The sequence below is a fragment of the Lontra canadensis genome, unplaced genomic scaffold (assembly GCF_010015895.1).
Source record: "Lontra canadensis isolate GAN:19392208 unplaced genomic scaffold, GSC_riverotter_1.0 scaffold10, whole genome shotgun sequence".
NCBI lineage: Eukaryota > Metazoa > Chordata > Mammalia > Carnivora > Mustelidae > Lontra > Lontra canadensis.
Window position 1 is genome coordinate 6,676,628 of NW_022631004.1, and position 25,934 is coordinate 6,702,561.

The 25,934-nt window shown below is 34.4% G+C and overlaps 1 protein-coding gene across 3 annotated transcripts in view; it reads left to right on the forward strand.

The window, feature by feature from the left end:
• Positions 1-25,934, forward strand: part of LRBA (LPS responsive beige-like anchor protein) — a 729,797-nt gene that overhangs the window by 573,765 nt on the left and 130,098 nt on the right. For all 3 annotated transcript variants that reach the window (XM_032855538.1, XM_032855540.1, XM_032855539.1), the window contains exon 47: positions 7,203-7,355. In XM_032855538.1, the coding sequence (XP_032711429.1) occupies positions 7,203-7,355 (153 nt within the window). The remainder of the gene's footprint in view (positions 1-7,202; positions 7,356-25,934) is intronic.

Sequence of the window (25,934 nt, forward strand, 5' to 3'; positions counted from 1 at the left end):
TCATTAATATGTTTGTAGACATAGATATTAACTGTTCTCCCCCATACTCGTAGCAATAAGTGTGTATATACGTATGTATTTTACAGCTTGTTCCAGAAAGGATTTAAGGTGGGCATTTTATTTATGGCAGTTACACCTTGCCTGTTGTTTGCATTATTACTGTCCATTATCTCTTCCCAAATTACAGTTGCCTTTAAGACAGTGCTGAAATAGCACACAGCTCAGTGAAGATGTCCAGTCCAAATATAGAAGTGCATAATGTGTTCATAGCAGGAGAGAACTATAAAATATTCAGGATCTTCATCATAAAGTGAGGAATATTAAGCTATACCATCATTGCTAATAAACAATAAATACATATTTTTTAAATGTAGTGTTTATTTAGTAGGAATTTGTTAAGTCAAATATTTTTGTGGACATTTTATTTTTACAAATTAAGTTTTTTAAATGCCCTTAGAATTATGTTAAATGTTTTTATGAATGGGCCTAATTCCATGAATGACCTGTTTGCTTTCACTATGAGTTAAGTTGAGTCTGTAATTTTGGATTTTTATCGGGGGTCACATTAATAACAATAATAGTAACAGTAATAATAATACCATACGTGCCTATAGAATTTTGTATTCTAAGCCTCACAATAAGCCTGTGTTTCAAAATGACAATGCAGGTGAATAAGGGTCAGAAAAATTAAATTCAGGGCATGTGACCAGTAAGTTGAGTAGACAAGACTCAAACCCAATTATTCTCTCTACTGTATTAGATTGGTGTAGATTATCTATTATTTATTGGTTTGTAATTCATGATTTTTCTTTATTTAAATGTATTTGAAAGGACAGTTTTTATAATATCTAAAACCACATGATATTTATTGGATCTATCTAGAAGGATTATAGATTATTTTTCCTTCTCTAATTTTAAAAATTACTATTATTTTTATCTTATTAAAGGAGAAAATGGCATTTTATCTACCAAATAAAGAGAAACTAAATTTAAACATCAATTTGAAAACTTTCCAATATGCTGTCTATTTAAAATTATTTATAGGTACAACTCAACTCTAATCAGTTTTTTAAAAACGTTTTGCTCATTTTGGGGCTAACAAAATAAATATTTGAATTTCAAAATGTATTAGAACATGTTCATTATTTTTTCATAACTTGTTCATAACTGTTTTATTTATTAATAAAGCTTATTTGTTTTTTTCTCCCTTCATAAAATATATCATCTTCCAAATGGTGAAAAGCAAAAATTTTGTTTTCACATCCTTTTTACTGTCAGTGCCCTCAAAGCAATATACATTAATTTCGTTACCTTGCTATTATGCTCATATTTGAGATGTCAAGATTTTATAATTTAGTAAGAATAGAATAAAAATTTAACCATAGCTCTATAGTAGCATCTTTTGTTTTATCTTTAGTATTGATTTTCTTATTTCTTTGGGTTAATAAATGAGTATTTTCTGGGGTTACCCAGGTATTATTGAAGTGATAGTTTTATTTGAATGGATAGAATAGGTGTCTATTAGGAGAATCATACAACCTCACTGCAGAGACCATAGCAATGGGAACCATATCTTAATAAAGAAAACTAACGCATATGTGTGTGGTCACAACCAATCCTTGTCATTATGCCATGAAAGCCTTAGGATTTGTGATCAAAGCAATGGGCTTATCCTGAACTGTTGTATAACCTCTGGTTAAACCTTCCAGATCTTTTTTAGGAGATGATAACACTACATTTTGAACATGTTACCTGCCTCTGAGACGCATCTGCCTAATTAAATGAAAGAGAGTAAAATTAGTGTCAGCAAGTCAGAAGAAAATTTGAATTATAAATATCTCTGTCTTCTGTCAGTGTTGTTTACTTATCATTTTCCACTGGTGTTATAAAGAATTTCTGAGCATGTGTTTTTTATCCAGAGCTGAATGTTCTGTTCTGATGAATGTAAAACATACTTTACATTGTAAATGTACATTAGAAGTATTAGACATAATCTTTGACTATGTTACTAAATATCATCTGTCAAAAGAGATAATTTTGAACTTAATATTTGGGTGTTAAGGCATGGTTCTTTTAGGAAGATACTTTTAGGATTAAGTTGGAATTCTGCAAGTATAAATACTTAAATGTCATTATATCCATAGTAAAATTTAGGCATTATATATACTTTTTTGTCAAATGTTTGTATCTCAGTTGAGTTCAGTGTATTTGTTTTATAATAAGAGGGTATTCCACTCCCATCAACTGGTTTATTTATGCAGATTTTCTTATAATGAAGTTGTAAAATGTTTTAGGTATATGTGCTCACTTCTTTATTCAACGTAATTGTGCTTATTTGATGATGTTTTTTATACTAAATGTAAATTCTTTGTAGTCTTTCTCTTCACTGTTAATTTGTTGGAAATATTTATCTTTAAATTCATGTTCATTTTTGGGGGAGTGCCTGGGTGGCTTGGTCAGTTAAGCGTCCAGCTGTTGATTTCTGCCCTAGTCATCATCTCAGGGTCATGAGATTGAGCCTCCTCTGGGTTAGGGCTCTGTGCTCACTGGGGAGTCTACTTGAGATTCTCCCTCTCTCTCTGCCCCTCCTCCCAACCCCCACACTCTCTTGCTCACTCTCTCTTGCTCTCTGTCTCAAATAAATAAATAAATAAATACATCCTTTGTTTATTTTTTTTTTTTAAGATTTTATTTATTCGAGAGAGAGAGAGAGAGAACAGGAGCTGGGGTAGAGCAGAAGGAGAAACAGACTCGCCATTGAGCAGGGATCCTGAATGGGGTTGGGGGGGGGGGCTCCATCCCAGGACTGTGGGATCATGACCTGAGCTGAAGGCAGAAGCTTAAGTGACTGAGCCACCCATGTACCCAATAAATCTTTTAAATAAATAAACAAATAAATTTATGTTCATTTTAAAAATGTCCTGATGGGAAAATTTTTTTTCTTATTAGAAAAAGCTGAAATTCACAGCATGACATTCAGGGCTTTCTACACTTTGATCCTACTATATCTCCCACTGCATGTATTTAGTCCTCTCTAAACCAATTACATCATTCTTCATTGATCATTAGAAGCAAGTGATACCCATATTTCAGTCTCTATATTCCCCTGTCAGGACTATTCTCGTCTTTCTTCTCTGGTTATTTATTTCTTATTTTAAATGCCATTTTTCAATCAGCAGATTTTTACTGAATACCAAATATGTGTTACACTCTGTGCCTAGGGTTTGGAGGTTTAGTGGTGAACAGGATAGGTAAAGTCCTCAATCTTATGGAGCCTTCAATTTAGTGGGAGATAAAAGTGAACAGACAATTACAGTACAGTTTGATGAGTGTTGTATTAGGGAAATACAGTGTATTATGCTATTTACCCTAAAGCTTTCTCTTTCCACCCCAACTTTTAGACATCATTTTCTCTTTTGAATTCCTAGACTGCTACCAATTCCTACTACCAGTTACATTCTAATAAATATATTGTTTCACTTTTACTTAGCAATTTAGATACTCATGTCTCTACATCCCAGATCTTAACACAGTTTTCTGCAAAGAATAAAAACCAAATAAATACTTCTTTGTGATAATGATGTGTTCTGTTACCTTCATAAGCCTACCTAAGGCTTAATAAAATAATCAAAGAAGAGGAACTTATTCTTTTATTTTTAAAATTTTTTATATTTTAACTTTTTTTTATTTGAATATAATTAACATCTAGTGTTATTAGCTTCAGGGGTACAATATAATGATTCAGTAATTCTGTATGTTAAAAACTTTTATTAATAAAATAAATTAGCACATTGTGTTTATATTTCTGCTCATACTGCATTCTTCCTACTGTTTTGTCTCCTTAGGGTAATTATTACTAAATACATTAGTGTCTTTTTATTATTGGATATAAATTCATAATTACCAACTCAAGTGTTTAAGAAATGTCCCAATTTGAATTCAGATCTTCTTCATATCAGGCTAGGAAGAAATTCATTCACAGTCATTAGAGAATAGAGCAGGGACCTCTTTTTCTAGTCTGTGATATCTAGAAATTGGCCTTCACATCTTCAGTCTATCTTGTTTATTGGTCATATCCTCATTGTCGAAGACACATAGCTTTCTGGAAGCTTTTCGAAAATAGGCAGCTCTACTTGGGTTAAGAAATACTTGCTGATTACAAAGAAATATTTGCTGATTACAAAGGTACCATGCACTAATTTCCCTAAGTATACCATCATGAGATTACTATGTTGGGCAGTTGGGGAGAATGTATGTGCTGGCACTTTACTGAAGGAAAGAATAGGAGCTGAAATCCAGCATGTGGTACACTTACCAAACTGAGTTCCCTTTGGCTCTCTTAGCCCAGAAGGGTTGCCTTTTTCTAATTCATGCATAAGTACTGTATGGGTAGGCCATGACCCTGATCACCATTTGCTGTCCCCTGGGGTACAATCTTAACCTCTTCATCCCTTCCTCTTCCCCTCAGGCCGAAAGAAAGCTGATTGTATATAGATTTTGAGAAATTTGTTTCCCAAATCTTGGGAACAATTTCTTTCTTCTTTAGCTTCTATCCTTAACATACTAACTTTTGATACTGCTTCTTCCTGGACATCTTACGTAATCTCCTCTGTTTGCTTAGACTTTGACAAAAGACAGAGAAAAGATGTCTTCAAGAGGCTTCCACTCTAGACACTCCATATGTTCTACAACTATCTGACTGCTTTTTTGAAATTGGTGGGGTATGGGGTAAGAAGTAAAAAATAGAGAGTAAATTGGTATCAGTAAATAACAATTGAAATATTAATCTTTATTTTCATTTAATAAATTATTAATTTTTAACTTTGAAATATTTTATAATGCCCATTGTACAAAATTTACAGGATATCTATCTTTAAAGGAAATCACAAAGTATGTGGTAATTAAATGGAAATTGATGATTTACTCCTTTCCTCCCAGCATGATATCTGAAAGTTTAACATAGTACACTAAAAACTTTAAAAGTTTAAAATTGCTTTCTTTGTATTTTTCATCAAAATTTTTTTGTTGTTTTATGTGTGATTTTTGTTCCATTTAGCTAAATTAAGTGAATTTATCATTAGGGTGTGCTGTCAATATTAAAGCAACAAAGTTATTTAAATTCATAATAAATTTATACATTTGAATATAGTGTGCCAGGAACAAACTATATTTCTGTTCGTTGAATTTAGAACTTATAAAAGAATGAGGAAGAGCATTTCTGTTTTGTACAGTTTGTTTAGCAACCTGAATAAAATGACACATGTAGAAGATAGAGACAGATACACAAAATCATAAGAATTTTAGTGCTAGGAAGGTTTGAAGACTTCGTTTGTATTAAAATTTTTATGAAATGTCATACTTTGAATATAAAGGTATGGTCCTCCCTCTTGTTGTAGAACAAGATTTGGGAAAAGTAGCATTCTTCTTTGTTAGCACAAGTAATATGGAATGAAAGTAAGACATTTTGGTAAAATTTCTCAAAGTTGCAGTTTATTGAATGCACATTCAGCAAATGAATAATAGTTATAACATAACTTATCTTCATATATGGGTAAATAATTAAAGTATACTATAAAAATCTTCCTGTTTGATTAATTGTATTATATAATAAATATATGTGTATATATATCTATAAATATATACATATTTTTGAGAACTAGTTTCTTATTATGAAGGAGTAAAAAGTTTTTTACTTTTTAAAAAATTACTTAGAATATATGCTAAAAGCTTGTATTTAAAATGTTTAGTATTATGTATCCTGTATAAGTAGAACTCATGCTAGTTTGATGATGAAGGAGCCTTTAGAGTTTGACAAATCTTGATCTAAGGTCCAAATTTATCATAAATTAACTGCATAACCTCAGGCAAATTACTTAACTTATTTCAACCTTAGTTCATTTTTAAAATTAAAGTTCTTACAATTAAATGTGATAAGATTTATTAAGAGTTTATTTTAGTACCTGACTTATCTCAATAAATGTTACTTCAAATATATCCAGTGTAACTTTTTGTTACATAAAATAACACACATGTATCTTTCACTTTTATCAGTTAAGACCTATATGCATCATTTTTGGAGATGAAAGTCTTACTATTTTTGTGTGATAACTTATTTCATTTACGGTTAAACTTTTAAGAGGTTCTTCCCTTTTGGAAAAAGTTGTTCAATTTAAATGTTTTTCAAGTCTAATGATCAGGTGATTGTCAGGCATTTGGAGGACAAGCTCATTTCTATGCTGCTTAGTTAATTATTGTGATTGTAAACAAAGGATGTACAATTCAAAGTCCAGCAACATTTCGCATGGATGACGGAGGTGATAATAGCTTAATTCCTGCTGGATCTTTTTTCTTTGCTCTGGAGAGTTCATACTGACCTTGTCCAAAATCTGATGACCTCCCTATTTTATTCAACTGTTTGGAAAGCCAGGCCTGCCATAGCTGGCCCTGAGGGGGTATCTGAAAGACCACTGAGTCACTGACCCATGTCAAGACTGGATCTGAAGTCTGGTCTACAGGACCTCTGAAATAGTTATACATGAGACTTATTGTACACAAAAACCTAACTAGCTGCATTTTTCTGCTTATAAAACACCCTACTGAAGTGTGTTTTAAATGTTCTTAGTAGAGTCATATATTTAATTTACCAAGTTTTTTATTGCAGGTCATTTTCTAGACTTACAAATTTTGATCTCTTATCAAAGGTAGTATATTACAACTAAACTTGAGTGTTTTGAAATATGAGCAAAATATATTGTTAAGCCATGGCTAACTGTAATGAATATTTTCCTAGTTGATGAAGGGACCAATGCAGTGGCATTTTAATACTTATAAAGATTTTGTTTTTTCTGGCAAAAGTTCCACATACCTCATAAAAAATTTAGTTTAAGCTGTTATTGTTATAGCATGTTAATCTGTTTATATTTTATCAAACCTCAGCTAATACTCAAATGTTGGTATTTAAAAGTTTTGAGATGCTAACTGTCCTGAAAGGAAGCATATAACCAACCAATAAGGAATTTGGTTGGATGAGATCTGTCTACCTTAATAGTAGCTTAGTATCAGAGCTATGATATATTGGGAAAGAAAAAAATTCCCTATGTTTATTTTGTTATAATTCTGCACAATAGGAAATGACCATGTCCTTTTATGAATATGTAGTCAGTATTCTACAGTTTATGACATTGTCTTTTATTTTTATATAGGAGTTGATCCCTGAATTTTATTATCTCCCTGAGATGTTTGTCAACTTCAATAATTATAATCTTGGAGTGATGGATGATGGGACAGTAGTGTCTGATGTTGAACTTCCTCCTTGGGCCAAAACCTCAGAAGAATTTGTTCGCATAAACAGATTGGTAAGATAGTAATCATCTACTCTGTCTGTCATGAGCCTCTTCTCAAAGTATCTTTCATATGTTGGTATAATCATTAACCCTTGGTTTTCTGGACAAAACTATAGTTAGTAGAGATAACTGAAAGTGACATAATAGTTTGTGAATTTCCATATAAATTTTATTAAATTTTATTGCCTTGAAAAGTGTAACAGTTTCTTTTATTCTTTTATGCAGAATTTAGGTTACTTTCATATGCACATGATAATTCAGAATTAATTGAAACTGGAATATATGCTTTATGCAACATGAGTTTCTTGTACCAAGAAAATAGCATAATTCTATGCTCCAAGTTAGAAGGCCATTGCACGTTTTTGGTAATAGAAACAAGATTTTCTTGTTATATCTTGTATTTTTTTCAAGGGACTCTTCATGTAATATTTAGAACATGAAAACTTAAAAACTTAAAAGCACAGTAATCATTGTGTTCTTCAGACTCCTCCCTAATGAACTCTTTAAAGTCCTCTCTTCTGTGCATTCTTGTATTATTTCATGAAAAAGTAATACGTCTTTTCCTTTTTGCCTTTAAGTTTCATTAAAGTTTGGAATCTAGGAGCTTTTCTCTCAGTTTTGAAAAGTAATGTCTCTGTCATACGCCATATTAAAAGTGAAATCTAAAGGTACCTGACTCGCTCAGTTGGTGGAGCATGCAACTCTTGATCTCAGGGTTATGAGTTCAAGCCCCATGTTGCGTGTAGAGATTCCTTTAAAAAGAAGAATAAAATCTAAATTCCATTGTGTTTTTAATTTACACTTAAGGAAAATTCTTGTATTTTATATTTCTAAGTCACATTTCTTACCTTTTATACCAACATTTGTATTTTAATCCTGTCTTCCAGATCCTAATTGCAATCCATTTATTACTCAAATTTCACATTTTATGTACACTGAAAGTAAGCAGGGTGGAATGAACATAGGCCTTGAAGTTAGACCAATTTTCCCAATCCTGGATGAATCACTTTGCTACTTTTTGGACTCTAGGCAGTTTAACCTTTCTGAGCTTTGGTTTCGTCATATGTAGTCTGGAGATATGAATATAGAATTTTAGATACTATATAAAATACTTAGAATATGCTTTGGCTTACAGTTGGCACTTGGAAATTAGTACCTAACATTATTCTTTCGCAGTCTTGAGATACGTGTTTTACTGTTTTTACTTTTACCCCATGTGTTTTGGAGGAATACAGTTAAAATGAGTGTGTAAGACAAAGCTTAGCTCTCACAGATACTGAGGGAGATGTCGAACTTTAAATGTGACCGTTGTCTATGGTTGTATGATTCCACACACCCCACCCAGGGATTCATGAAAATCAATAGAAGGTATGGTTATTCCATAATTATTTTCTTTCAGCGATAACCCTTTTAAAGTGCATTTATTGAGGTATAATGTATGTGCCATAAAACTCACCTCTAAAAGTGTACAATTCTTTGAGTTTTAGTAAATTTATACAGTTGTGTAACCATCACCATAATCCAGCTTGAGAACACCTATCTCTCCAGGAAATTTCCTTGTACCTGTTTGCAGTCAGTTTCTGCTCTGGGACTTTTTGTCCCAGGCAGCCACTGATTGTCTCTATAGTTTTGTTTTTTTAAGAGATTTTATGTAAATGGTATCATGCAATGTGTAGTCTTTGTGTGCCTGGCTTCTTTCATTTAGCATGATATTTTTGAGATTTACCCACATTGTTGCATATTGTATTGTATTGCTGCATAATATTCCATTGTATAGATATATTTTTGCATACTTATTTACCAATTCATGGACATTTGGGGTTCCCAGTTTGAGCCTATTATAAATATTTCTGTATGTCTTAGGGTGAACATCTGTTTTCATTTCTCTTGGATAGATTCCTAGGAGTTTAATTTCTGGGTCATATTAGAAGAAGTTGCCAAAACTTGGTATTGTCAGTATTATTTATTTTAGCTGCTATAGTAGGTATCTCATTGCAATTTTAATTTGTATTTCCCTAATGACAAATGACATTGACTACCTTTTCACAGTCTTATTTTCTACTCATATATGTTGTTTGGTAAACTATTCATATCTTTTGCCTATTTTTAAATTGGGTTGTTTTTCTTATTTAATTGTAAGCGATCTTCATATATTCTTTGTAAAAGTTTTTTATCTAACATATGTTTGTCTTTTCATTTTTTAATGGTTTCTTCTGCATCCCAGATGATTCATCATTTTTAAAAAATGGTTTTCCTATTAGGTAGATAGGTAGATATAAAATAACATTTATGTAATATTTGAAAGGTATAAATAATCATCCTCATTCTTCAGGAATATATTTTTAAGAAAAAAATTAAATCATGTTCTGATTGTTTTATTATTGGAACACTTTCTTTTTTTTTTTAAGATTTTATTTATTTATTTGTCAGAGATCACAAGTAGGCAGAGAGGCAGGCAAAGAGAGAAGGGGAAGCAGGCTCCCTGCTGAGCAGAGAGCCTGTGTGGGGCTCGATCCCAGACCCTGGGATCGTGACCTGAGCCGAAGGCAGAGGCTTAACCCCCTGAGCCACCCAGGCACCCCTGGAACACTTTCTTAAATATTATTTAACATTGTAAGTCTCAAGAGAACCAGCTCTCTATTAATTATTACCATTTAGTACTCTTAAGAGTGTCAAGAGGTTTGTTAGAGTATTTAGTTTGCTTTAAAAGAGTAGAAGGCAAACAAACATCTGAATAAGTAATATTAAAAGCATTCCAATAGTATTTTGACAAGTAAGGAAATTTAATTGTGTAAATTGAGGTAAGCTCCTCTCCTAATAGTACTTCCCATCTCTGCTCTCACTGTCGTTACCTCAGAAAAGCCATGGCAGTTTCGGATGGGCTTCCCAAGGGTACCATAGAAAAGAAGGTAGCAACTTATCCCATTGTTTTCAATCAGATTCCAGTTGCCTGCCCATGAAATTATATACAAAATAGCATTTTACAATACTAATTGCAGATTTATTATAACTAATCATTAACTTTATTAAACATTTGTGCCAGTGATTCCTCTTCCTGTGAGTTCTATGTCTTTGTAGTTTAGGCTCTGAATAAGCTTATATTCTTTTTTTTTTTTTTTAAGATTTTATTTATTTATTTGACAGAGAGAGACACACATTGAGAGAGGGAACACAAGCAGGGGGAGTGAGAGAAGGAGAGGCAGGTTTCCCAACTAGCAGGGAGCCCGATGGGGGCCTCCATCCCAGTTTCCTGGGATCATGCCCTGAGCTAAAGGCAGATGCTTAAGGACTAAGCCACCCAGGCACTCCTGAGCTTATATTCTTAACTGTATAAAAATTCCATTGCAAATTTTTTTATACTTGAGTTTTTAATTATGTTATGTTAGTCACCATATAGTACATCCATTGTAAATTAAATGCAAACATAGTTTACGGTCAAATATTTATATCTCATCTTTGAAATTTATAATTAGGAAAAATACTTGATTTTACTTACCATGTGTCTTTATGAAAGAATCCAATAACTCATACACTTTCAAAAATATTCAGTATACACCTATGATGAACAAAGGTTTCCTACAGTACAGTCTGTATTGATTCATTTTATAACTTCCTCTTTCTATAAGTGATTAAATTATTAGTATGGTATTTTGTGTATTTGTTAGCATGTTATCACATAAGGGTTTTATCCTCCTCCTCTTTTTGGTTTACCTCTTCAAGTCCACAGATTTTATGCAGTGATTGTAGCTCATGAAATGCATACTACTTTGATCTGTGACCTTTTTGTGGTGCTAATCGGGTTCCTGATATCATTATACCTTACTCATTAATCATATTTCCTGCAGCCCGTCAGGCAGCCAGACAGCACAAGTCCCTGTTTTCAGCCCTCTGTTGGCAGGTTTCTGCTTTTCCAGATTATTACAGACGATACTTTGGCTTCTCATAGCCAGAGCCACATCAAGCTGTGTGTTACAATTAAAGTCAGATGGTCCTCAGGTTGAACAGGGATATAGTGTTGCAGCTGTCTCTCTTCCTGGAACAAACCAGCACCAAGAACAGATGATCTATAGGACAGTGAATAATAACAGATTGTACAGTACTCCGCCAGTAGCAGGGGATCACAGAATTAATTAACTGACATACTCATTTTAAGATACCCAGCACTTTTTTTAATGTATTTGGTTGCCCAAATATTAATTCAAGTGGATAAGATATTTTTAGGAGGATGATTTTGATGGTCGACTGGTAATGCCACATTTTCTCTTTTTGTTAGAGGACCATAAGTACTATCTTACCTAACCATTTTAATTCTCAGAGCTTTCTATAGGTAATGAAGATCTTATTTTCAACTTGATTTCCAATTGGCAAATTGGCTAAAGTGTAGGATTTATGTACAGAGACAATATCCTGTGTATTTTAGAAAGAAAATCCACCTATCTGATTAGTCTTTCAGGTAAATAAGTTATATTTTCTTTATTCTGAACCATTGGAATCAGGGTAAAACGAAAGCAGTCTTAACTACATCCCAGAGATTGGTCTGTGTTATTTATTATTACCTGAACCAGAAAAAAAAAAATTTTATTCCAAAACTGCTTCAGAAATAAAAATGAGAAACAGGCTTTCGTACTTTAAAATAATATAACACTGTATGAGTTCAGACGGCTCATCAATTATCTTTTATGATATAATGTTGATGTTATAGACCTATATTATATTGCCTCTTAGACCCCTCAAGTTTTAAGTCGAAATAAGAGACAAACCCATACTCTGAACAGTAACAATAGGTATATTTGTGAAAAGTTGAAATGGAACATTTGGTTTAGCTGAAGGATATATGATTTATTCAAATTGTAATAAAAGAAATTCATTCATTTAAAGCATTTACTGAGTACCTGTCTATGTACCAGCAATGTTAGACTCAGTGATTAAGACAAACAATATCTCTACTTTTTTGGAGGTTCCTTCATTTTTGAGGACTTAAGTTTTTGAAATAGAAGGCTTCTTATGGCTGAGAGGTAGCATGAATCTAATAAGGAAGGCTTCTGTTGATGGATTGTCCTGAGGTTACCAGTTAGAATCACATTTGTTTTTGTGTATCTTCTGTAGCTTTCGTCTTCTCTACTATTTCAGAGTTAAGTAGTCACTTCCTTTAGAAGGTAAAGAAAAATAAAATGAGTATTTTGTCTCCTTTCCAGATGATATATAGACAACTTAAAAGTGATGATATACATTTTTATATTACTGTCTGCGGAAAAAAAATAAAATTTTCAGATTTCACTTCTCTATCAACCTTATTTTTTTCCTAATGCTAAAATTTAAATTTATTCAACTTAAACTTTCATAGTTCTTATATCTCTGAAGGAACTAGGTCAATCTTATATAACTTTTTCCTTTGAATTAGGAAAATTTACAAATCTCAAGTGATGACAGCATAGTTGGGACTACAAATCTATGTCCTTAATGAAAAAGTGCTATATACACATATAGCAAGACCTATGGCTTGAGATGACTGAGTTTACAATGATATAGCAATTTGGTTATTATATTAGCGTATTATGTTCCAAGTTGCAGTGTATAGCAAAAGTTTTATAAAGTTGAAAGTTTTGAGATTTGAAAGAGATTACATTTTAAAAATTTTTTTAACCTTTATTCATATCCTTGCTTCTATTTTTTAAGAAATGGCATTTAAAAGTATTTCTTAAGAGAGCTTACCAGGCAATATTTTTCTTTTCCTTGGAGTAGAAATACCAGGAGCTAACATACTTTTATTATATTGTTCCTTTTCCAGTTTCTTTTTTATTTTCCACATTAATAGTGACGTGGCCAATGTAAATAGCCATTATGGTTGTAGTTATTAATCATTCTCAATTGCGGACCTATCCTTCTCACCCCCTCCCCATCCCCTACAGTGGTCAGATCCAAAGCTCTGTGAAATGGGAGCCAGCTATGTGTGAAGTCTGGGGGGAAAAAAAAAAACAACAAAACCTAAAATTACTGTTGTTCAGTTTGCTTTTGTCCCTGATACCTAATTTACTTTGAAACTTCTAGTTTAAAAAGGACATCCAAGTAGGCAAAAAGAGGTACCATGTTATTAGGGTATTAATTCTCCCAAACTTATTTATAAATTCAATGTAAAAACCAGTTCAAGGCCCAACAGAAATATGACAAACAGATTACAAAGGGCAAAGGGCCAATTATAGCCAAGACCTTCTCTGAGAATAAGAACAGGTTTTGGGGAATTGCTTTATTATATATCAAAAATTATTATAAAGCTGTAGTAATTAGGAGATATTAGGAGAAATAGACTAACTGAAATGAACACAGAATCCAGAATATGTTGAAGATCTGTGGAGAAGGAACTTTGGGTTATGGTGTTGAGAGAGTTACTGTATTAGTTTCTTAAGGCTGTTATAATAAAGTACCACAGACTGGATGGCTTCAACAACAGAAATTTATTGACTTGCAGTTCTGGAATCTGAAATCAGAGTTTAGCAGGGTTGGTTCCTTATGAGGGCAGCAAAGGAAGAATCTGTTCCAGGCCTCTTGTTGTCTTGCACACAGCCATATTCTCTGTGTCTCTTTATAGCATTCTCCCTCTATGCGTGTCTGTCTCCATGCCTAAATTTTCCTTTTTTTTTAAAGATTTTATTTATTTATTTGTAGAGAGAGAGATCACAAGTAGGCAGAGAGGCAGGCAGAGGGAGAGGGGGAAGCAGGCTCCCTGCTGAGCAGAGAGCCCGATGTGGGGTTCGATCAGGACCCTGAGACCATGACCTGAGCTGAAGGCAGAGGCTTAACCCACTGAGCCACCCAGGTGTCCCTAAATTTTCCATTTTTATCACAACACCAGTCATATTGGGTTAGGGACCTACCCTACTACAGTATGACCTCATCTTAACATAAGTAATTATATAAATAATGAGCCTATATCCACATAATGTCATATCTTGAGTTACAGAGTAGTTGATTTCAACATATGAATTTGGGGGAATACAACTCAACCCATAATAATACCAATATGGAAAAAAATGAGATCAGAACCTTACCTTATACCACAAACAGAAACTAAAGTGTATTAAAGCTTTAAATGGGAAGAAAAACTATAAACTTTTAGAAGATCATACAGGAAGATTTTTTTTGTGATCTTGGAATAAGGAAAGGTTTTCCAAACAAGAAGTAAAAAGTGAAAAATGACATAGCACATTAGTTGGTTTTTGGATGTTAAACCAACCTTGCATTCCTTGAATACATTACACTTGGATGGTATAAGTCCTTTTAATATATGTAAGGTATTTTTGTTGTTGTTGGTACTACTTTGTTGAGAAATTACTACTTTTGAGGATTTTTGCATCTGTGTTCATGAGGAATATTGGTATATAGTTTTCTTGTGATATCTTTGACTTTAATACCAAGATAATATTGGTCTTACAGAATGCGATATGGTTAAGTATTCCTCTTCCACTATTTTCTGAAAGACATTGTGAGAGTATTTGGTGAGGTTCACCACTGAAACCATCTTGACATGGGCTTTTTGTTAGGTGAGGATTTTAAATTACCAATACAATTTTTTTTTTACTTGTTACAGGTTTATTCACATTTTCTATTTTTTTCTTGAATCGGTTTCAGTAATTTTGTATGTTTCTACGAGCTTGTCTATTTAATTTATTGGTGTAAAGTTGTTCATAATATGCCTTATTTTAATATTTCTAAGGTTGGTAGGGATGTTACCTCATTCATCCCTGATTCTTGGTTATTTATATCATCTTTTTTCTTGGTCAGTCTGGCTAGCTAAGGTTTTATTTTTTTTAATCTTTTTGTTGATCTTTTCAAAAAACCAGCTTTTAATTTCATTGATTTTTCTCTATTGTGTTTCTGTTTTTTTCTTTCATTGGGGGATGATTTTAATACCTATTATTTCTTCTGCTTGCTTTGGGTTTAGTTTGCTCTTTTACTAGATTCTTAATTTGGGAAACTAGGTTTTTATTTGATTTTTAATTATTATTGGAAAATAAACTTTGTATGATTTCTCCTGTTTTAGATGTACTGAGACTAGCCTTATGACCTAACACTTGGTCTGTATTGGAGAATTTTCCATTTGTTCTTGAGAAAAATGGGTATTTTGCTGCTGATAAATATTCTGCAGGTATCAGTTCATCAAGTTGGTTTATTGTGTTCAAGTCTTCTATATCTTCTATATCTTTGCTTATTTCCTATCTTTCTGTCTATTTTTATTAGTGGTATGTTGAAGTCCCCAGTTATTGTCATTGTTGCTGTCAGTATTTGCTTTATGTGTTTTTGATTGCTGATGTTAGGTGCGTGTGTTAGTTTCCTATGACTGCTGTAACAAATTACCAAAAACTTGGTGGCCTAAAACAACAGAATTTTTTTTCTCTCACAATTCTAAAAGCCAGAAGTCCAAAATGAGTATTACATTTCCTCCAGGAGATCTCTTCCTCTGTCCTTAAATCACCTTCTCCTCTTCTGTCTATAGTGAAATCTCTCCCTACCTTCTTCTTATAAGAATACATGAGATTGGGGCGCCTGGGTGGCTCAGTGGGTTAAAGCCTCTACCTTTGGCTCAGGTCCTGATCTCAGGGTCCTGATCTCAGGGTTCTGGGATCAAGCCCTGCATCGGACTCTCTGCTCAGTGGGGAGCCTGCTTGTCTGTCTCTGCCTGCTGCTCTGCCTACTTGTGATCTCTGTCTGTCAAATAAATAAATAAAATCTTAAAAAAAAAAAAGAATACATGTGATTATATTTAGGGTCCTTCCTGATTATCCTGGATAATGTTTCTATTTCAGGAACCTTAATTTAACAGACCTTTTCCCCATATAAAGATACTAATTACAGGTTATAGAGATTAGGCTTTGGTATCATTTTTAGGAGGCAGATGGCATTTTTCAGCCTACCACTGTGCATATGTATTTATAATTGTTATTTTTTCCCTGATGAACTGTTTTTTCATTATAAGTTGTCCCTCTTTCTTTCTAGTAATTGTTTAATCTGTTTGCCTGATATTAGTATAGCATAGTCCAGCTTTCTTACAGTTACTATTTGCATGGTATATAGTTTTCCATTCTTTCACTTTCAGCCTATTTGTAAGATTCTAAAGTGTATCTTTTGATAGTTAGCAAATACGTGAATCATGTTATTTATCCAGTCTAATAACCTTTGCCATTTAAAGCCATGATTGATGTGGTTGGATTCAGGTCTCCCATTTTACTAATTACATTTTAGTCTTGGGTCTTTTTGTTTCTCCATTCCTACCTTTATAATTTTCTTTTATATTGAATAGATCATTTTTAGTTTACCATTTTAATTTCATTATTATTATTTATTTTTTACCATTTCTTGTAGTTGTTTTTATAGTCATTGCTCTAGGGACAATATGCATCTTAACTTGTCTCAGTCTACTTCATAGTAATACTAGCTTAATTTCAGTAGGATATAATGACTTTGTTCAAATTCTGCTCTGTTCCTTCCCCTCTACTTTGTGCTATTGCCATTTATATTACATCTGTATATGTTATAAACCTATTGCACAGTGTTATGCTTTATGCAATCCGTGTCTTCTAAGGAAGTTAAGAAAGGTTAAAAAAACTGCATATTAATTGTATTTATTAATCTTCCCTTAATAGAAACATTCCAAAATGTAAAAAGTGCTTCAAATACTCAACAACATGTAGGAATAGAATAATTCCTGTTTAGAAAAAGTTTGAAGAGAATTGAAGTTTATACTTTCAAATACTAATGTTTTTCACTTTTTCTCTTGAAAAAAATCTTTTTATGATCTTTATGATTTTTATGATCTTGAAGTAGAAAATTCTGAACTTAAATACACTTTTCTGGAATACTCTTAGTTAAATATTCAGATATTTTTGTGATGTCCTCTAAAGTTAGAGAAATATAGAGCTTTTTGTTCTTCAGCCAAATGACCCACATTTCTCTGCTTTCTTGTTGCTTTTCTGAAAGCATTTCAGAGTTCTTTCTTCTGTCAGTTGTCACTTCCTATCACTTTTCGCTGTCAGGGTTTCCATCTTTCTTTGGGCTATTATTTTATGCAAATATGGCAAGGTAAAAGTCTGAGGAATGACCCAGTGACTCCCACCTTTAAAGTTCACAAGCTTTGTGCTTGTTTTCCTCATGGCCTTCAGTTGCTTTGAGTTTTGCTATGTTCTAGATTCTCTGAAGACCTGAAATCTGAATTCTGGATAAATGAATCATAAACTACATTTTGTTTAGTGACATATTATTGTGCTATGTACAAGGAAAATAAAGTGAACTGATATCATATCTAAGGTATACTACATTCATGTTGGGAAAGCATCCAAATCTGTGTTTATTCTGGAGTATATAACTTTCAGTAACTTTCTGCTGACATTATTATTTAATATTTCATTAAAATATTAATATAACATAAGCATTTTAAATTTTATAAGAATAATTTTAAAAACTCCTCCCATATATATCCCATCTACATAAATCTGAAAAGGTTTGTGTCTAATAGTGATTACTCATCCCTGCAGACTTCAACCTCAGTAATACAGCTGGAAGTGTGAAGGAGAATGCAGACTTCTTTTTATTCCTGACCTAAGAACCTACAGTGGTTGTGGCAGCTTCTCTCTTCTTGAATAGCTTCTAGCTAATAGATTATGTCATTCTTTTCTTACCACAGTGCCTGCCACATGCTATTCCTATTCATTGCAATGTGAGCCTACTCTTTTTCTAACCAAACCATACCTTGAAACTCATAACCTTACTCTTCCACCACCCCCTCAAAAAGCAAAATAAAAACTTGCAAACACCTTTGCTCATAACTCTTATCTTCCTTGACATCTTTCATAAAAACCTCTACGTATTACTCTATAGCCTTTCTATAATTCATTCTTTTTTTTAAAAGATTTTATTTATTTATTTGACACAGAGAGAGAGATCACAAGCAGGCAGAGAGAAAGGTGGAAGCAGGCTCCCCACCTAACAGAGAGCCCAATGCGGGGCTCAATCCCAGGACCCTGAGATCATGACCTGAGCTGAAGGCAGAGGCTTTAACCCACTGAGCCACCCAGGTGCCCCTATAATTCTTATCATTTTTAATGATAAGAATTATAGGTGCCCCTATAATTCTGTCATTCTTAATCTGATTTTATACATGCATGACTCATAGGTCCCTGCCTAGAGGACCTTCTGTTCTTATATATAAAATCCTGGTTACAGAGATAAGCTGTATCAATGATAGTAGTACATTTTATTACTTACTTATTTATTATTTTTTAAAAGATTTATTTATTTATTTATTTATTTATTTGAGAGAGAGAGAGTGAGAGAGAGCATGAGAGGGAAGAAGGTCAGAGGGAGAAGCAGACTCCCTGAGGAGCTGTGAGACCGATGTGGGACTCCACCTCGGGTCTCCGGGATCACGACCTGAGCCGAAGGCAGTGGCTTAACCAACTGAGCCACTCAGGTGCCCCAGATAGTGGTGCATTTTAAAATTTGGTGCATGGAAAACAACCTGCATCAGAATACCCTGGAGGTACAGTTAATTAATAATGCACATTTATCCATATGGTGATTTGTTTTGCTTATATTTGGATTCTTACGAAGTTTTGGCTGAGAGAGAAACTGCTAGCCTAAAAGAAGAAATATGTGGAGTTAAATTTCTCATGACAAAATTTTGCTTTATGTGTTAGCACTTGCATATTTGTTTAGTACAAGTTAATAGCCAAAATATCCATCAACAATTGGGACATGAAACAAATTGAGCAATGGCCATGTTAGACTGATCCCTCTAATCTCCAATACAGTTTTTCCCACTCTCGGGTTATGCAGAAGTTTACTAATTTTTTATAACAGTCCTTGCTTTACTTTTTCACATTTAGGTGTCTGATGCTTGGTTTCTGGTATGAAAAACAGATCTAAGTTTATCTTATTCATATGATTAGCCCATACCACTTATTTTGAAGTTCATCTTTTCCCCCACTGTCTTGAGGTTAGGAAAGGAGTTTATATCTCCTTTTCTGGCAACCAACACTGAACCACTAGGGTAGTACAGAATAAGTACTAAACAAATATTTGATGAATAAATATGTGAACAGTTTAGTTTATTTCTTTAAATTCTTGAAGTACCTTCATGTGCTGACTTCAGGGGAAAATAATGAACAAAACCTCATCTTTAGTAACTTAATGCTTGTCCAGAGCAATTTAAATTCTTTTAAAGGTTAGAAGGAAGGAGGAGGAGGAAGAGGAGGTAAATTTTATACAGAATTTAATCTTTGTGTAAATTATCACAGTAACGTGCTGCCAGGTACAGCTGGAAATTCTCATTTCTGCCAGGGGCTAATGATAATGGCTGGAGAAGGAAAGTGAGACTAATGGGCTCACAATGTGAGACTGGAAGTTGAATTTACAGACTAATACTTCCTCACCCAATTCCTCTCATGACCACCATTGCTTCTGGCGGTGCTCTGCAGGGCTGGGAAGAAGTTGCCCTCAGTCCCTCACTGCCTTTGTTTCTGGCCCCGAGCCATATCACCACAGTTGCAGTGCACCTGAGAAGCATCGTGTTTGCTATGGGTTTTCTCCTGCTTATGGATGCTCTCATGTAAGTCTCTGCACAGTAATACCCAAAAAATGACTGCTTACTGTGGTATTTATGTCTGTTTGATTTGCCGGTAAGTGGTGGCTTTCCAGTCATTTTTTTTTCTAGCTAAAATATATAAGCCAGCAAATTGCCTTGGTCATGGTAGCCAGAAAGTGACCTTTTACCAAAAAAAGAAAGAAAAGAAGAAGATCGTTTAATGCTTTCCAGCGTGATCATTTTTTATGGTCTGGTTGATTCTTTTCACTATATTTTAGAACTGTCTTTCAAAAATAAACTTTAGGTTGGATATCAGAGTATGTACAATGCTTGGCAATAATGAATGGTTGTGGGCATATTGTGTAATGATGAAAAGGTGGGCTGGTTTTCTCTATATTAACAGATGTTTCAAATAAGTGTTAGGATACGTTTTATAAATGAATATTGTGATTTCTTATTTTCAAGCATCCTCACTTTGGCAGCACATATACTAAAATGTTTTTTTTGTTTTGTTTTGTTTTGTTTTTAATTTTATTTTTTTATAAACATATATTTTTTTCCCCAGGGGTACAGGTCTGTGAATCACCAGGTTTACACACTTCACCGCACTCACCATAGCACATACCCTCCCCAATGTCCATAATAACCCCACACCCCCTCCCAAACCCCCTCCCCCCAGCAATCCTCAGTTTGTTTTGTGAGATTAAGAGTCACTTATGGTTTATCTCCCTCCCAATCCCATCTTGCTTCATTAACTCTTCTCCTATCCCCTTAACCCCCATGTTGCATCTCCTCTCCCTCATATCAGGGAGATCATATGATAGTTGTCTTTCTCCGATTGACTTATTTTGCTAAGCATGATACCCTCTAGTTCCATCCACGTCATCGCAAATGGCAAGATTTCATTTCTTTTGATGGCTGCATAGTATTCCATTGTGTATATATACCACTTCTTCTTTATCCATTCGTCTGTTGATGGACATCTAGGTTCTTTCCATAGTTTGGCTATTGTAGACATTGCTGCTATAAACATTCGGGTGCACGTGCCCCTTCAGATCACTACGTTTGTATCTTTAGGGTAAATACTCAGCAGTGCAATTGCTGGGTCATAGGGTAGTTCTATTTTCAACATTTTGAGGAACCTCCATGCTGTTTTCCAGAGTGGCTGCACCAGCTTGCATTCCCACCAACAGTGTAGGAGGGTTCCCCTTTCCCTGCATCCTCGCCAGCATCTGTCATTTCCGGACTTGTTAATTTTAGCCATTCTGACTGGTGTGAGGTGGTATCTCATTGTGGTTTTGATTTGTATTTCCCTGATGCCGAGTGATATGGAGCACTTTTTCATGTGTCTGTTGGCCATCTGGATGTCTTCTTTGCAGAAATGTCTGTTCATGTCTTCTGCCCATTGCTTGATTGGATTATTTGTTCTTTGGGTGTTGAGTTTGCTAAGTTCTTTATAGATTCTGGACACTAGCCCTTTATCTGATATGTCGTTTGCAAATACCTTCTCCCATTCTGTCAGTTGTCTTTTGGTTTTCTGAACTGTTTCCTTTGCTGTGCAAAAGCTTTTGATCTTGATAAAATCCCAATAGTTCATTTTTGCCCTTGCTTCCCTTGCCTTTGGCGATGTTCCTAGGAAGATGTTGCTGCGGCTGAGGTCGAAGAGGTTGCTGCCTGTGCTCTCCTCAAGGATTTTGATGGATTCCTTTCTCACATTGAGGTCCTTCATCCATTTTGAGTCTATTTTCGTGTGTGGTGTAAGGAAATGATCCAATTTCATTTTTCTGCATGTGGCTGTCCAATTTTCCCAACACCATTTATTGAAGAGGCTGTCTTTTTTCCATTGGACATTCTTTCCTGCTTTGTCGAAGATTAGTTGACCATAGAGTTGAGGGTCTATTTCTGGGCTCTCTATTCTGTTCCATTGATCTATGTGTCTGTTTTTGTGCCAGTACCATGCTGTCTTGATGATGACAGCTTTGTAGTAGAGCTTGAAGTCTGGCATTGTGATGCCACCAACTTTGGCTTTCTTTTTCAATATTCCTTTGGCTATTCGCGGTCTTTTCTGGTTCCATATAAATTTTAGGATTATTTGTTCCATTTCTTTGAAAAAAATGGATGGTACTTTGATAGGAATTGCATTAAATGTGTAGATTGCTTTAGGTAGCATAGACATTTTCACAATATTTATTCTTCCAATCCAGGAGCATGGAACATTTTTCCATTTCTTTGTGTCTTCCTCAATTTCTTTCATGAGTACTTTATAGTTTTCGGTGTATAGATTCTTAGTCTCTTTGGTTAGGTTTATTCCTAGGTATCTTATAGTTTTGGGTGCAATTGTAAATGGGATGGACTCCTTAATTTCTCTTTCTTCTGTCTTGTTGTTGGTGTAGAGAAATGCCACTGATTTCTGTGCATTGACGTTATATCCTGACACTTTACTGAATTCCTGTACCAGTTCTAGCAGTTTTGGAGTGGAGTCTTTTGGCTTTTCCACATATAGTATCATATCTGCGAAGAGTGATAGTTTGACTTCTTCTTTGCCAATTTGGATGCCTTTAATTTCTTTTTGTTGTCTGATTGCTGAGGCTAGGACTTCTAGTACTATGTTGAATAGCAATGGTGATAACGGACATCCCTGCCGTGTTCCTGACCTTAGCGGAAATGCTTTCAGTTTTTCTCCATTGAGAATGATATTTGCGATGGGTTTTTCATAGATGGCTTTGAATAATATTGAGGTATGTGCCCTCTATCCCTACACTTTGAAGAGTTTTGATCAGGAAGGGATGCTGTACTTTGTCAAATGCTTTTTCAGCATCTATGGAGAGTATCATATGGTTCTTGTTCTTTCTTTTATTAATGTGTTGTATCACATTGATTGATTTGCGGATGTTAAACCAACCTTGCAGCCCTGGAATAAATCCCACTTGGTCGTGGTGAATAATCCTTTTAATGTACTGTTGAATCCTATTGGCTAGTATTTTGGTGAGAATTTTTGCATCTGTGTTCATCAAGGATATTGGTCTGTAGTTCTCTTTTTTGATGGGATCCTTGTCTGGTTTTGGGATCAAGGTGATGCTGGCCTCATAAAAGGAGTTTGGAAGTTTTCCTTCCATTTCTATTTTTTGGAACAGTTTCAGGAGAATAGGAATTAGTTCTTCCTTAAATGTTTGATAGAATTCCCCCGGGAAGCCGTCTGGCCCTGGGCTTTTGTTTGTTTGGAGATTTTTGATGACTGTTTCAATCTCCTTACTGGTTATGGGTCTGTTCAGGCTTTCTATTTCTTCCTGGTTCAGTTGTGGTAGTTTATATGTCTCTAGGAATGCATCCATTTCTTCCAGATTGTCAAATTTGTTGGCATAGAGTTGCTCATAATATGTTCTCACAATTGTCTGTATTTCTTTGGTGTTAGTTGTGATCTCTCCTCTTTCATTCATGATTTTATTGATTTGGGTCCTTTCTCTTTTCTTTTTGAGAAGTCTGGCCAGGGGTTTATCAATCTTATTAATTCTTTCAAAGAACCAGCTCCTAGTTTTGTTGATTTGTTCTATTGTTTTTTTGGTTTCTATTTCATTGATTTCTGCTCTGATCTTTATGATTTCTCTTCTCCTGCTGGGTTTTGGGTTTCTTTCTTGTTCTTTCTCCAGCTCCTTTAGGTGTAGGGTTAGGTTGTGTACCTGAGACCTTTCTTGTTTCTTGAGAAAGGCTTGTACCGCTATATATTTTCCTCTCAGGACTGCCTTTGTTGTGTCCCACAGATTTTGAACCGTTGTATTTTCATTATCATTTGTTTCCATGAATTTTTTCAATTCTTCTTTAATTTCCTGGTTGACCCATTCATTCTTTAGAAGGATGCTGTTTAGTCTCCATGTATTTGGGTTCTTTCCAAATTTCCTCTTGTGATTGAGTTCTAGCTTCAGAGCATTGTGGTCTGAAAATATGCAGGGAATGATCCCAGTCTTTTGATTCCAGTTGAGACCTGATTTAGGACCGAGGATGTGATCTATTCTGGAGAATGTTCCATGGGCACTAGAGAAGAATGTGTATTCTGTTGCTTTGGGATGAAATGTTCTGAATATATCTGTGATGTCCATCTGGTCCAGTGTGTCATTTAAGGCCTTTATTTCCTTGTTGATCTTTTGCTTGGATGATCTGTCCATTTCAGTGAGGGGAGTGTTAAAGTCCCCTATGATTATTGTATTATTGTTGATGTGTTTCTTTGATTTTGTTATTAATTGGTTTATATAGTTGCCTGCTCCCACGTTAGGGGCATAGATATTTACAATTGTTAGATCTTCTTGGTGGACAGATCCTTTGAGTATGATATAGTGTCCTTCCTCATCTCTTATTATAGTCTTTGGCTTAAAATCTAATTGATCTGATATAAGGATTGCCACTCCTGCTTTCTTCTGATGTCCATTAGCATGGTAAATTCTTTTCCACCCCCTCACTTTAAAGCTGAAGGTGTCTTCGGGTTTCAAATGAGTTTCTTGTAGGCATCATATAGATGGGTTTTGTTTTTTTATCCATTCTGATACCCTGTGTCTTTTGATTGGGGCATTTAGCCCATTAACATTCAGGGTAACTATTGAGAGATATGAATTTAGTGCCATTGTATTGCCTGTAAGGTGACTGTTACTGTATATTGTTTCTGTTCCTTTCTGATCTACTAGTTTTAGGGTCTCTCTTTGCTTAGAGGACCCCTTTCAATATTTCCTGTAGAGCTGGTTTGGTGTTTGCAAATTCTTTCAGTTTTTGTTTGTCCTGGAAGCTTTTAATCTCTCCTTCTATTTTCAATGATAGCCTAGCTGGATATAGTATTCTTGGCTGCATGTTTTTCTCGTTTAGTACTCTGAATATATCATGCCAGCTCTTTCTGGCCTGCCAGGTCTCTGTGGATAAGTCTGCTGCCAATCTAATATTTTTACCATTGTATGTTACAGACTTCTTTTCCCGGGCTGCTTTCAGGATTTTCTCTTTGTCATTAAGACTTGTAAATTTGACTATTAGGTGACGGGGTGTGGACCTATTCTTATTGATTTTGAGGGGGGTTCTCTGAACCTCCTGGATTTTGATGCTTGTTCCCTTTGCCATATTGGGGAAATTCTCTCCAATAATTCTCTCCAATATACCTTCTGCTCCCCTCTCTCTTTCTCCTTCTTCTGGAATCCCAATTATTCTAATGTTGTTTCGTCTTATGGTGTCACTTATCTCTCGACATCTCCCCTCGTGGTCCAGTAGCTGTTTGTCCCTCTTTTGCTCAGCTTCTTTATTCTCTGTCATTTGGTCTTCTATATCGCTAATTCTTTCTTCTGCCTCATTTATCCTAGCAGTGAGAGCCTCCATTTTTGATTGCACCTCATTAATAGCTTTTTTAATTTCAACTTGATTAGATTTTAGTTCTTTTATTTCTCCAGAAAGGGCTTTTATATCTCCCGAGAGGGTTTCTCTAATATCTTCCATGCCTTTTTTGAGCCCGGCTAGAACCTTGAGAATCGTCATTCTGAAGTCTAGATCTGACATATTACCAATGTCTGTATTGATTAGGTCCCTAGCCTTTGGTACTGCCTCTTGTTCTTTTTTTTGTGGTAAATTTTTCCGCCTTGTCATTTTGTCCAGATAAGAGTATATGAAGGAACAAGTAAAATACTAAAAGGATGGCAACAACCCCAGGAAAATATGCTTTAGCCTAATCAGAAGAGTTCCCATATCGTGGGGGGTGGGAGGGGGTATAAAGAGGTTCAGAAAGAAAAAAAAAAGAAAAAAAAAGAAACAAATAAAAAAAGAAAACCAATAATGAAAAAATATAAAACGGAAAAAATATATACATATATATTAGATAAACTAGTTAAAAAACATTAAAAAAGAAAAGGGTAAAAGTTAAAAAAATTTAGGAGAAGAAGAGAAAAATTGAAAAAGAAAAAAAATTAAATTAAGTGCAAGGCTAAAGAATCATGGGGAGAAAGCTATGAGTTCCGTGCTTTGCTTTCTCCTCCTCTGGAATTCCATTGCTCTCC